This window comes from Filicampus tigris, chromosome 1 (genome assembly GCF_054856515.1).
Source record: "Filicampus tigris isolate MCC_2025a chromosome 1, RoL_Ftig_1.0, whole genome shotgun sequence".
Taxonomy (NCBI): Eukaryota; Metazoa; Chordata; class Actinopteri; order Syngnathiformes; family Syngnathidae; genus Filicampus; species Filicampus tigris.
In genome coordinates this window covers 2,786,380-2,799,773 of record NC_141217.1, presented here as the reverse complement: position 1 = coordinate 2,799,773, position 13,394 = coordinate 2,786,380, and the positions used below count along the sequence as shown (strand labels likewise).

General features: G+C 40.0%; 1 protein-coding gene across 15 annotated transcripts in view; it reads left to right on the top strand.

Annotated features, from left to right (window-relative positions):
* The first annotated feature begins 2,162 nt into the window (after positions 1–2,162).
* Positions 2,163–13,394, top strand: part of atp11a (ATPase phospholipid transporting 11A) — a 54,631-nt gene continuing 43,399 nt past the window's right edge. For all 15 annotated transcript variants that reach the window (XR_015088966.1, XM_086047186.1, XM_086047176.1 and 12 more), the window contains exon 1: positions 2,163–2,494. Coding sequence is in view for 14 of the 15 variants with exons in the window: in XM_086047186.1 (XP_085903312.1) it covers positions 2,450–2,494 (45 nt within the window). In the remaining variant the exon portion in view is untranslated. The remainder of the gene's footprint in view (positions 2,495–13,394) is intronic.

The window sequence follows — 13,394 nt, the reverse complement described above, 5'->3', positions numbered from 1 at the left end:
TTGATGCCGCCATGTCTGCTTTAAAATCAACGCAACCATCAGAAAGTACAATTGCCTTGTGGATCCTGTAGTTCTTTTGGTTCACGTTAGTGTGTATGCTTATGGAAAGAAAACTACGAATGGCTGCGCATCTTTTTGAATTTTTTTTTTTTCCCGTTCCGACTGCATAATCCCACTCCCACCTGCTCCCGTCAATTTGTTATCCTGTAGCGTCCCAATCACGTGATTAAAATAAAGTTGACTGCCATCACGTGGGATTCTTGCGGGATTCCCGTGACTCCCGAAAAAATGTCAGCCTCTACAGTAGAGTAGCTAGGGTTTTTTATCCCTTGGGGTGGTCAAGGCTATCTCATGGGGTCTGCAAAATACATGTTACCAACAATCAACATCCATTTCTATATTGAATAAAATTTGCACATGGACGCCTGCACATATGCACACAAACACATACAGTTAGTTAATCACAGTTACTCACACGCTTATTTATACATACAAATAAATACATTTTAAAAAAATCTCTTTTTTGAGGGGGGTGGGGGTGAGGGGTGAGTGAGTTTTCCAGTCAGACATCTGTTTTATACTCATACCGGGGTTTCCTTCATTCATGAATGAATGAATTTTATGTTTGCATTGCGCGTTATGAATTTCAGACATATCTTATGGTCAAAATCTTTGACCCAGCCTATGTTTTAATAAAGCAAGTTTTGAAATGTTAAATTCTTTGAGGTGAAATGTAAATAACATAAAATCTGTTTGAAATATCTTCTGTTGTGCAATTTCCTTCATATTGAATCGCTCTGTTGCTGTACAGCATTTTGGTGCCCTCGCATCATAGTTGCCCAGTTTATTTGTGTGAATCCAGCAAACGGTTGCAACGTTTATTAGTAAACATTTTAAGGATATGACTGTACAAGTGCATATTTCAACTTAATTATTGATTATTATTCATTATTATCTTAATAAGTAGCTTAAAGTGTATGGGACACTATTTTTACAATTATTTTTTAAAATTGTAATATGTTGTATTAAATAATATAATATCCATGTCACAATGAACGGTTTCTCGAATTGATACACATTATCAGAGTATTTCCTTGACTTAGCATTATGCTTTGAAAATCTTCTGGGCGGGGCAAAATTGTCAAGGAGGATATGACATAATTGAGCCACGTATCTGGCTTGCCGGTTGTGAAGTGTGCTTGTCGTGGTTTTTCTTCTGATTAATCTCGTTTCTCCTTTAAATGAACAGTATAAATGAGCGACCAATACTTACCGGCAGCTTGTCATCACAATTTTCAGAGTCTGAAGATGACGACACTGGGCTAGTTGCACACACTGGGTCAAACGGCCAGTAGGCAGACCCAGCTCACGAAAATATTGAGTTTTCTGCATCCTTTTTTAGGCCTTTTCATTACGTTTTTATCAAAGTAATAATTGGATTGTTTGTACTAGTACTCCTTAAAAAAAGTTTCTATGGTAACTTTTTTCTTGTCCCTTAAACTTTAACTTTCTTTGATCCATCCATTATCCATACCGCTTATCCTCACAAGGGTCGCAGGCTTGATGGAGCGGGGGACACCCTGAATTGGTTGCCAGCCATTCGCAGGGCACAATCACCCCTAGGGGCAATTTAGAGTCACCAATCAACTTACCATGCATGTTTTTGGAATGTGGGAGGAAACCTGAATACCCGGAGAAAACTCACGTAGGCACGGGGAGAACATGCAAACCCACACAGGGAGGCCGGAGCCGGGATCGAACCCACGGCCTCTGAACTGTGAGGCGGACGTGCTAACCAGTCGATTTGTAAATTAAATAGTCAATTTACATCCCAATAAAAGGGAATGTTTTCTAAAACATTGGTTACAAAAATAATTTAAAAGAGAAAAAGTTATTACACACGTTCAAAAACATAATTAAAATGCAACAACACTGAGTGAGGTAAGACAATTAATTCTGAGCTTCTTTGTTGTTCCCTCTTTATTCTTCTTATTATTATTGTTATTATTATTATTATTATTATTATTATTATTATTATTATTATTGTACTTTCAGTCAGTTGATGGGAGCTAATTCGGCAAAAATGGCACGCCAGAGCGCATGCGCCAACACCTGGCTGCGCGTGACGCCCATGAGAGAAAAGCTCCTTTGTGGCTCGCGAGGAAAGGAGATTAGAAAAGTACAGTTCAGTACAAGCGCCCGCAAGCGGCGAAGAGGTGCATGGGACAACGTCCTTTTGCGACGTCCAGCCATACAGTTAAACTTTTAGCCACCTCTTTTTCTCGCCCCTCTCTATTTATTTTATTTTATTTTTTAAAGTCTGAGACGAAGAGAAGAGAGAAAAGTAATGGACCAGGGAGGAGAATTAAGAACAAGCTAGCGCCGTTCGTGCGGAGAGGGAGACGGGAAGAACAAGAGAAGAATTTGACGGGCAGGACAGGGGGACAGGATGGGGCTGGATCTCAGCACTCTCCGGACCCTCATCAGCAGATATGTAAGTTCCGTATAACCTATGCCATCAATGTTTTACCGCTTGTTTAAACACACACAAAGTTAAATATACCATACAGAGCAACACTGATGCTTTCTACCACTCATCCGGATTAAGTTTCACCCGAGAAAGGAAGACACAAGAAGGTTTATAAGAAACAAAGCTTGTCGTCGATTTTAGCTAAATTTGTTTTCTACAACATTTTTTTTTAATGCTGTCACTTGAAATTATTCATCTTCGGTTCGGTGGAATTACAGTAGGGGGGAAGTTCAATGTGTATTTGAAAAAGTGTTGTATTTAATTAGATGTTGAACAAACTGTCATGAGCAAGCAATCACTTTGGCTGGATTTGCTCTTCGGGTCCAAATGCCCAATTCCAATTTAAAGGCTATACCGGTGACACTATGATGAAGGCGGAAGTAAAAACGCCGAAACATGTCAGGTAATTAAACGACCTAAAATCACTGTTGTCGGTTATAAATGAATCAATCAAAATATAATTAAAGATTATGTGTTTGTTTGTCTATATGCATGCAATGTAAACACACCCATATCAAATGTGTGTCATTTGAACGATAAACCCAGCATTTGTGTTTACTACCTCAGAAGTAGCAATTGCATTGATATACCCTTTGTAGAAACTGCCCTGCATGTATACTGAGACAAGTTTGAACTAGCACAGAGAAGCAGCCAGCCAGCCACAAAGTGCAGGTTATCATGCGCAATCAAGACATACTCCAGATATAAAGTCCCATAATACTTTCCCATAAAAGTTTCATAGAGCACAAATCCACATTTTCAAAATGTGCTATAAACTATTTCAGTATACTACAAAACGAATTCTTATTTATTGCAGAAGTGAGTCTATGCAAACCAATCTAATATATTATGCGGCATCTTCCATTTGAGAAGGACTACAAATGGAACAGTCACATGAATTATGTAATCCACTTGTTTCCCCCCTGCTAGTCAAATCGATGGGCTGCAATGGAGCCACCATCCTGTATGGCTCTTGCATTAGGCCCCACACTAATGTGTTGCGCAAACGAGCGCTGCTCACATGAGTCAGAGAGCTCCTTGCTCAGCTGAGACTTAGGTCCGGCCTCCCAACTGTTGCTAATGGGCAATAAAATGAAAACCCTGCTGCATGGGAGCTGAAATGGAGCTGCGTAGTAGGACGCAGGCTGAGACGCGACTGTGACTGATTGGTTGTGTGATTCTGATGAGGTCTGCTTGTGTAATTGATCTGGATAACTGCTCGAGACAAATGTCCTTAGGCTAAATAGATGGTGATGCCAGTGCATGCAATGCGAATTTGGAATATTTTAGATTAGGGTTAGGAGGATTTTATCTCTTTGTCAGTAGTGTGCTTTCATGAAATGTAAGTAAGGACATGGGGGAGATGACAAAATAATGAAAAATTATCCCCTTAATCACATGTATATGAAAAATAAATCTGTCTTCATTTGGTCATCTGGAGAAAAAGTGGGATCTTTTTAAAAAAAATGTAAATTAGGGCAGTTTGTAATGATTTTTTTTGGGCTACAATTCACTCACAAATACAGTACACCTTGCTCACTCGCTGCCCAGTTGCAGAATAGCAGTTACTCCAATGGCCGCCATCTCTCATTAGATTGAAAGAGCAGAGGATGGTTATGTAAGATCACTTCTCAAGTGTAATATGCAATCTCTATACCCGCTCCAGAATGACAATAAAATGTGACATGAATGAACTCACTTTTGGTCCAGTCATGCCCTCAGCTCACTTCCTCCCGTTTATCCCATCTTCCCCTGAATTGGTTTTAACAGCACCATTTGGGAAGGGTTTAAATGTACAGTCAATAGTGTTGAGAGGCCTGCTGCTCATGATGTTACCTGTAAATGAATAATCCTCTCTTAATTTTGTGATGACTCCACAGGAATGGAACAAATTTGTCTTATTCTATTTAAAATATTCTACACTGACTCAAAATGTTTGTCAGTGAACCACCCCAAAAAAAAAATCTGGAATTGCAACAACTTGAGTGTGCTTCCGACTTTAAAATGATATAATTGCCCCGCCTCTGTGTTGAGGTGTGCATCTTCAGCCAAGCAGCATTCCTCCGCGCATGACTAATCGCGATTCTTGGACAGGAAGTTAAATCTCCTCCTTCTGGTTGGGGATTAAAGGGTTACTGGTGTTCACTACCTTCACACACTTAATCCGGTGGAGGAATCCGAGCCAATCACTGGCCTTCTGCTCCTTGTATTCCACCTGTTGCACCTGGCAGTTGACGCAAAGTTTTCAACATAAAAAGCTGCTACAGTAACAATGATATCTTTGTTCATGAGTTTCAGTGACGTCATGCTCCGTGAGACAGGGAATGGAGTTGTAGCTAGGTGAGGTGAAGGCCAGTGGTTCACATGCACTCCTTGGCGCTGTCTGCTTGTCAATAATTCATAAGCAGACAAGATGATAGGACTTGTGGAGTGTTCTAATCTTTTATGAGGGATATGTGTGTGTTGCATGTGCCCGCGTGTGTGTGTGTGTGTGTGTGTGTGTGTTGGTGGTGGTGTGGGAGGAGGGGGATGCAGTGTGTGTGGGGGTAGTGGGTGTTTAGGGACATCCTGGAGTGCTTTAGGCCCATCTATTGGGTCTCCAGCCACATGAAGAGCAGGTAAATGTCCTGACATTACTGGATTTCCCTGGTCAATAGCAGCACTATGGGCCCACTCTCTGTAGACAGGCCCACTCATTTTCGTGCTGGAGAAAGTCTTGTTAGTTTACCATGTTTGGGAATTTGACAGACTGTGTGCCTCGCTGAGCGTTCTGGCGGACCGGGGGCATTTGCTGTAACACGCCCCTGGTGCACCTGACAAATTGGTAACAAAGTGGACTAGAATTTAGATGAGCTAAAAGCTGGCCTTTTAGGCGCAGGTGGTGTAACGCGATTTTGGTGGAGTCGGCCGAGGCACAGGCAGACAGATTCTGAGCTCTGCGGACGTGTGTGGTGGATGTCATCATATTTCCATTCATAAATATGACAACGTGCGTCGGTCCCTCTGAATCAATGTAGGAAGGAATTAATTGAACAAATTCTTTTCATCATATATACATCATCATATATTTTTAAAAGCACCACTGAACGCAGAACCACGTTGGGTGCGGGAGCGGGAGTTGTCACATACGGGTGCATGATTGGAGGTAGAAGGTGGTCTCCCAAGTCTTCACAGCACCCAACATTACATCATCCGAGTAGAGATTTTCTTGCAGTTCCTTTTATATGTACTTTGCGCATGCCATTCTCCTGCATGGACTCCAGTGGGTCCTTCCGCCATGTAGATCGTGCACCTCTCAGGCGCTGAATTCAAAGGGAATGAGGGGAGCTGCTTCCTTTGGATGGCAAACACGTCTGCTGTATTCCCTCCCACAATTGGCCAAACGCTCCTTTCTACTTGCGCCCGTGTACGAAAATGCCAAAAGAAAGCAAACTCCACTCATGAGCATAGTTAGACTGCGTTTTGGGCTCGACTTACACTGGGCACGAAAATAGGACCCTTTGTGTTTGTTACGACCCACTATATTTTGTGGACTTTAATTGTGTTTTTCTTGTGGGTGTTCATTTGTGGGCTCATCTCATGTCACGTAATTGCAATCTTCCTAGCTCCTTGCTCCTCAAAACACTGAACGCGAAGGTGTTCTCATGCCGCCATATTAAGGAGCGTGTCAGTTGTCTTACACACACATCGAGGTGAGAGGACCGAGCATCGAGGAGCTTCCACGGGCTATATAGCTCCGTTGTTGACAACACGCACTAAACATTTCCAGTTCGAGGATACGAGATATACTGCGGTCAGGCCAAATGTGAGTTGAACTATTCTGGCGACGTGATTAAATATAAAGACGATACATTTTCATAGATAGGGCCAATTCTGTACAGCTACACTGGAGCCTAACGGCTTTGTGAATGTGCTCACATTGTCACATACACACCAGGTAAAAAGAGAACAAACAATGTAGGACAATCATTGCTGTCTTTGGGCACTGGGACTTGTACAACACTGCCAGCTTTCAATCTGAGCCAAAAACGGAGCAGGTGTAGGCTATTTGGCGTAGCTGGTAAATCTATGGACTTGTTTAGAACTGTTAGCAATAGTTTTAGCAAAAGACCCAGCCACCTCAATGAGTGGCAATATTCATGTATTTTTTCTTTCCATTAATGTCAGAGCATGTTACATTTAATGTTGAGAATACAAGCCCTCTCGAGAGGACTGGCACAAGGTCTGGTATCTGTTTTGGGGCTGTCCCGATTGACATGCCTCACAACATCGTGTGGATATTGCGGGACAGCGCCTCTGTATTTGCAGGTGGTGCTCCCCCTTTTTAAAGAGGAAGTCAACCCAAACATTTTTTTTTCAAGAATATGTTCTATGCAGGCCCACTAGTCGAAACACGGCATTCTGTTTAATATTGTGGTTGTGGAATATGTGTTAAGCAGCAAAATCTGTCCCTCTGGGATTTCTGTGTGGACGGCTGCGGGAGTATGGGGTACTGAACCCCCTTATTTGAGCTGTTCGGTCCCTGTACCACCGATGTCAGAGTTTGGTTCGCATTGCCGGCAGTAAGTCGGATTTCTTTTGAGTGGGGTTTGGACTCTGCCATGGCTGCCTTTTGTCACCAATTCTGTTCATAACGTTGTGGACAGAATTTCTAGGTGCAGCCGAGGTGTCGAGGGGGTCCGGTTTGGTTGCCCCATTATTGTATCTCTGCTTTTTGCAGATGATGTGATACTGTTGGCTTCTTAGAGCTGCGATTGCCAACTCTCATTGGAGCGGTTTGCAGCAGAGTGTGAAACGGTTGCGATGAAAATCAGCACCTCTAAATCTCAGACCATGGTCCTCAGTCGGAAAAGAGTGAGTACCCTGTCCAGGTGGTGGATGAGATTATGCCTCAAGTGGAGGAGTTCAAGTTTCTTGGGGTCTTGTTTACGAGTGAGGGTAGGATGGAATGGGAGATCAACAGGCGGATCGGTGCAGCATCCGCTGTGATGCGGACTCTGTATCGGTCTGTCCTGGTGAAGAAGGAGCCGAGCCAAAAGGTGAAGCTCTTGACTTAGTGGTCGATTTATGTTCCTTACCTCACCTATGGTCACGAGCTGTGAGTCATGACCGAAAGGACAAGATCCCGGAAACAAGCGGCCGAAATGGGTTTCCTCCGCAGAATGTTCGGGCTCTCACTTAAAGATAGGGTGAGAAGCTTGGTCATCCGGGAAGGACTCAGAGTCGAGCCGCTGCTCCTCCACGTTGAGTGGAGCCAGATGAGGTGGCTCGGGCATCTGATTAGGATGCATCCTGGATGCCTAGTGAGGTGTTGCGGGCATGTCCCAGCAGCAGGAGGCCCCGGGGACGACCCAGGCCACACTGGAGAGACTATGTCTCCCGACTGGCCTGGAAACGTCTTGGGATTCCCCCAGAATAGTTAGAAGAAATGTCTAGGGAGATGGAAGTCTGGGCTTCCTTGCTCAAGCAGCTGCCCACATGACCCGACCCCATATAAGCGGTAGAAGATGGATGGATGGATTTAATGTTTATCAGCGTTTTTTTTTTTTATGGGGTGGGGTTAAATTATTCATCCACCCTTCCATTATCTGAACCGCTTTTCCTCACGAGGGTTGTGGGGGTATACCATGAACTGGTTGCCAGCCAATTGCAGGGCACGGTTTAAACTATTTGTTCCAATGCATTTTCCCTAAGGCGGGGGTTGACTGTAAATATACAAGCAGTTTAAATAGATATATTGTTCCATCTTCTGATCAAAATGGCGATCGAATATCGTTTTTTCAAACCTTCTGATCGCTGATCGACCCCAAAAACCCTGATCACATAAACCCTAATTTTAAGTCATATGCATCAAATTCACAGACCCCGCGGCTGCATCCGGCCCAGTATACAATCACATATTGATAAATAGGGCAGTATTGGCTCACATGCAAATGGCAAGCTTTTGAACTTGAATATTTGTAATTATTTGAACTTTTAGTAAATATAATTTGTCAGAGTTTGTCATTTTATTTTTTAAATATTTCTATCTAGAGCAAAATATTTCAAGTTATTTTACTTTAAGTGGATATTTTTTTGGAATAATGCCCTATACTGTCTGTTTTGATTCATATTTAAGTTAAAACCCGTTTAGTTTTAGACAATTCAATAAATATTTATCCTGTGTGGCCCAAACCTAAGTTGTGCTTTGGGCCCCCCTGTGTGACTGAAACTGACACTCCTGGTTTAAGTGGTAAGACACTTGCAGTAAATACTTTATCAAGCAACACATTACAGTAAGGAGTTCAGACTTCATGTCATGGCCTAGAGCTGGAGATCTGTTCAGAGCTTGTGTCAGCACCGCTGCAGTTGCATTCAAAGATGTTGCAGCCCATAGAACAAGCAGGCAGAGGATAGATAGCCCAGGGTTAATGACACGTGGACTCCTCTTTTCAAAGAGAGAGATGTTTGAACTTGACTCGTCATAGTACTGTTGCTCTCTCCAACCTTAATGTTCTCCTTGACATTGGGAGTGATAGCGGTGCAACTCACTGGAACAAAGCATTCCCAGTTCCAGTCCCAGACAGTAAATAAAAGCCCAGTGATAATATACGGCCTATCTTCCCAAACGCTGACTGCGCACCCGACCGATACACTGACTCTCTTAGATGTGTTTGCTTAAAAGCTTTCGTGCTAAGTATCATACTGACCTTGGATAGATCTAGTAGCTGCGTGAATGCATGGGGTTGTGCGCCGAAGTGACCTCCAGCCCCGTAACCAACTTGTGCAAAAATCAGCATTGATTGTTGTGTAATATAGAGCCATTCTGGCAGCCATCATGAAGGCAACGTGACCCCTGCTGACCTCTAACATAACTAGGCATGGGTTAGGGGTGGGCGATCTGGCAAAAATATCATATCACAATTTTTTAAAAATATAATCACGATCACGATTTTATCACGATTATTTTTTTTACATGGTTTTTTTTAGACCAATTTGCACATTTCTGACCATTTTCCTCATGTTAAACATATAAAACATATTTAAAATGGATATAAAACTCAAAAAAAAAAAAAGACATTTTAAGCCAGCTAAGCTTTCTGGACAGGTTTTAATTTGAATAGTGAACATTTTTTATCAACATGTGCAGTGAATGTAAACATAACGTAAACATAAAAACACAGCTCGTAACGCGGGTCTAGTACTTTGAAGAGCCTTTCATATATATATATATATATATATATATATATATATATATATATGTATATTTATATATATTTATGTATATGTTTATATTTATATATATTTATATGTATATATTTATGTATATACGTATATGTATATATATTTATGTATATACGTATATGTATTAATATTTATGTATATATGTATATATGTATATGTATATATGTATATATATATATACACATATACTATATATATATATATATATATATATATATATATATATATATATATATATATATATATATATATATATATATATACACACATATAGGTATATATATATATATACACATATACGTATATATATGTGTATATATACATATATATATATATACATACACATATACGTATATATATACATACACATACGTATATATACATACACATACGTATATATATACATACACATACGTATATATACATACACATACGTATATATATATATATATATATTAGGGCTGTCATACGATTAAAAATTTTAATCGAGTTAATCACAGCTTAAAAAATAATTGAACTATCTCCAAAATATGCCATATTTTTCTGTAAATTGTTGTTGGAATGGAAATTGTTCAGAACTAAACTAGAAGTTTTGCACTTCGCAGCAGTGGACACTGGCCTAAACAAGTTGCGAAATTACGGGCCATTACAATGATGCCACAGGACAGTATCAATAATTAAAGTGCAGCGTTACTCAGCGTAAATCCAAATGATTGTTTAACAGCACTACATGAAGCATTTCAGCATGAATAAATCATCACTGCATTAATGTTTGATTGTAATTTCTACAAAGAAATTGCAAATCAGCAGTGGTTATTTCTTTCCACATGCCACAAGCTTAGCCTCTACTTTTAACTGCTCAGTTTTTGACATGACGGCACCAAATGACACTTGCTTGAGGAACATTGCCTGCTTTTCGTGCAATGAAGCAAAAGCTAACAAAATAAGCTTTTTTTTAATTTTTTTTTATTTTCTCCCATTTGGTTAGTGAACTGCTGGCTACTAATGTTTGCTGATCAGTAATTTTGTACTGCCGCCTTCTAAGACTATTTATGAATTATGTATTTTTCTCACCGGTCTAAATAGGCAGTCTACAGCAAATGTAATTGTGGCTGTGCTCACTCCGATTATTTGAACCTTAATGGCTGGATATGCTGGAACGCTCTTACGAGGAACTCATCATGAGTTGTAAAATCCATCTCCACTGTGTTAATCAGCCCAGGTCATGTGTCTAGCCTCATGATGGCCACATGATGTCATGCTCTTCTTGCTCCACTTTGATTTTCCCAGTCATTTACGCTCTGATAAAATGTTTGACCTTATCCAATGCGGTTACTTTTCAGCGGTTGAGTCGAAAATCATTCAATCAAATATAAACAGCGACATAAGATGCATGAGAGGGAAAATAGAGGAGGTTATTCATCCTGTGGTTGTCAAGGAGGTAATTAAGAACAACCTGAGCACACAGTAATGTTCTCTTTTGTGAATTTGTCTTCCTATGGTGACAATGAAGGGCAGCAGGATTCAGGGATTTGCTTTGGTGTCGTATCATCAACACAACAGAAGTGCAAATTTAACAGAGCTAATTTAATGTACAACACTGAAGATCCAAGCTGGCTGTACTATAATACAAGTATTCTTCAGCCATCAGCATGTACGGTGATTGATTGAATGGTGTAAATTTAAGCGGCGACATCACTCTCTTTGTCCTCTGGTTTTTATTTGGTATCAGACTCGTTGAAGTTCATGTGTCACAGAGCCAAATTTGATGTCAAATAAAATCTCTGGTTTCACCCTCTGATTTCTGTGGTCCTTCATAAAAGCAGATTGATTATTTGTGTGTTTAATCAAAAAAGCGAGCATTCACTTTTACTTTGGAAAACAATAATCAACATTTTTCCCTATTTTCTGACATGTTACAGACAAAACAGGTAACTGAAGCATAATCTAATAATGTTACGGATTGTTCATACTTTGTTACAAAAAACTGACTCAACTCTGCCTCATTACGGCCATAACGTAGTTTGTTACGAATAGTTAAAAAAAATAAATAAAAAAAAAAATGAATCACATTCCTCAAACAGGTTGAAAAAGAGCAAGAATACTTGAATGCCATCTACCACATTTGACAAGACGCTGTACAGGAGGCGTTGGAAGCTAACGGAGGGGCCAACGTTAGCCAAAAGCTAACGTGTTGAAGCTAACCCCGATTGCTGCTATTCCCTACATTCCTATAACTGTGCGGCGAGGATTAACAGCAGTGACATGAACGAAATATTCCTCTACGGAATGTTATGTCCAATAATGCGAAGACAACTGTATGCTGATGACGACTATATTCATCATACAACAAATGCCACACTGCACTGTGTCGTTACTGTCAGAAAACTTGTTGGAATATGCCAAAGGTCCATGGCTCTTTGAAGCCTAGCTAATGGTGAGTGATATTTGTAATCATTTGTTTTTAGTTTGGTCCTTGAAAACATGTCCACATGAAAATGGCATGAAAAATTTTGGAGACTGCTGCTCTCTTTATTTAAAAAAATATGTGTGCGTTTCCTTGTGTATATTTGTCCAATGTGCTTTCTTGTAATTTCACTGCTAAGTAAATATTTTAATAAGCTTTAATAAGCTGATTCATTTATGATTTAATTGAAGTATTAATATTTATTTGTGCTTTTACAATTCCTTGATTTTCATGAGATTAGTACAAAGTCATAGCCATTAATGCAATTTTACAAATTTAATGCAATTAAGATCTAAACAATGAATAAATAAATAGTGTATATTAAGTGTATACATAAATAATATAAATACATAAATTTGTGGGTGCGTATATATAGGCAGAGCTGGGCATTTTACCCAAAATTTGCGGTTCGTTTATCACCTTCTATATAAGGTGATCATTTTAAAGCAGCACCGGGCAAGAATTTGACCTTAAGAATACATTTTCACAACTCTTTTGATGAAACATTGACTTACAAGTAGTTGAATGGGACTTTTGTCATGCCCTTGGGGCGTCTGTATCGTTTTTACTGGCACTAAGAAACTTGGATGGAAGGATCAAAGCAACCCTGGCACACAAAAAAATGCAAATGTCCTGAATTGCTGTACGGCATACTCACTTCCTCCTTTCGCTATAAGGGCGGAAGTCGATTCAAACGTCTACACGCTATTACTGGTGTCATGGCAGAAGCCCGAAAACAAACAAAAAAACAAAAGTATTGTTTGAACAAAATTACATTCATTACGTCATCGCTATTCATCTTGCACACAGCCACTGGAAATAGAAATGTAATTCAGTCCAACTTGCAGGCCAGCCAGAGCTCAGGATTTCACGACACTACGCGCTGGCGTGCATGGGAGATGTGGTTGACTTTTATCAAAACACTACCTCTCTTGTCCATATGGTGCCCCCATAATCAACAAAAACACATGACACAGTGTTGCTTTAAGGTTATTAAAGAAAGGTATATATAGGTATATATAATATTATTATTATTATTATTGGACTAATTATTAATATTGCTTTTTTATAATAAAGCAAAGGTCAAAACCTTTTTTAAGCCCCCTGTTATATTGCAAGTTAAATTGACCCGACAATCTCTGGAGGGTACAAAAAAAAAACAAAGGATTTAAC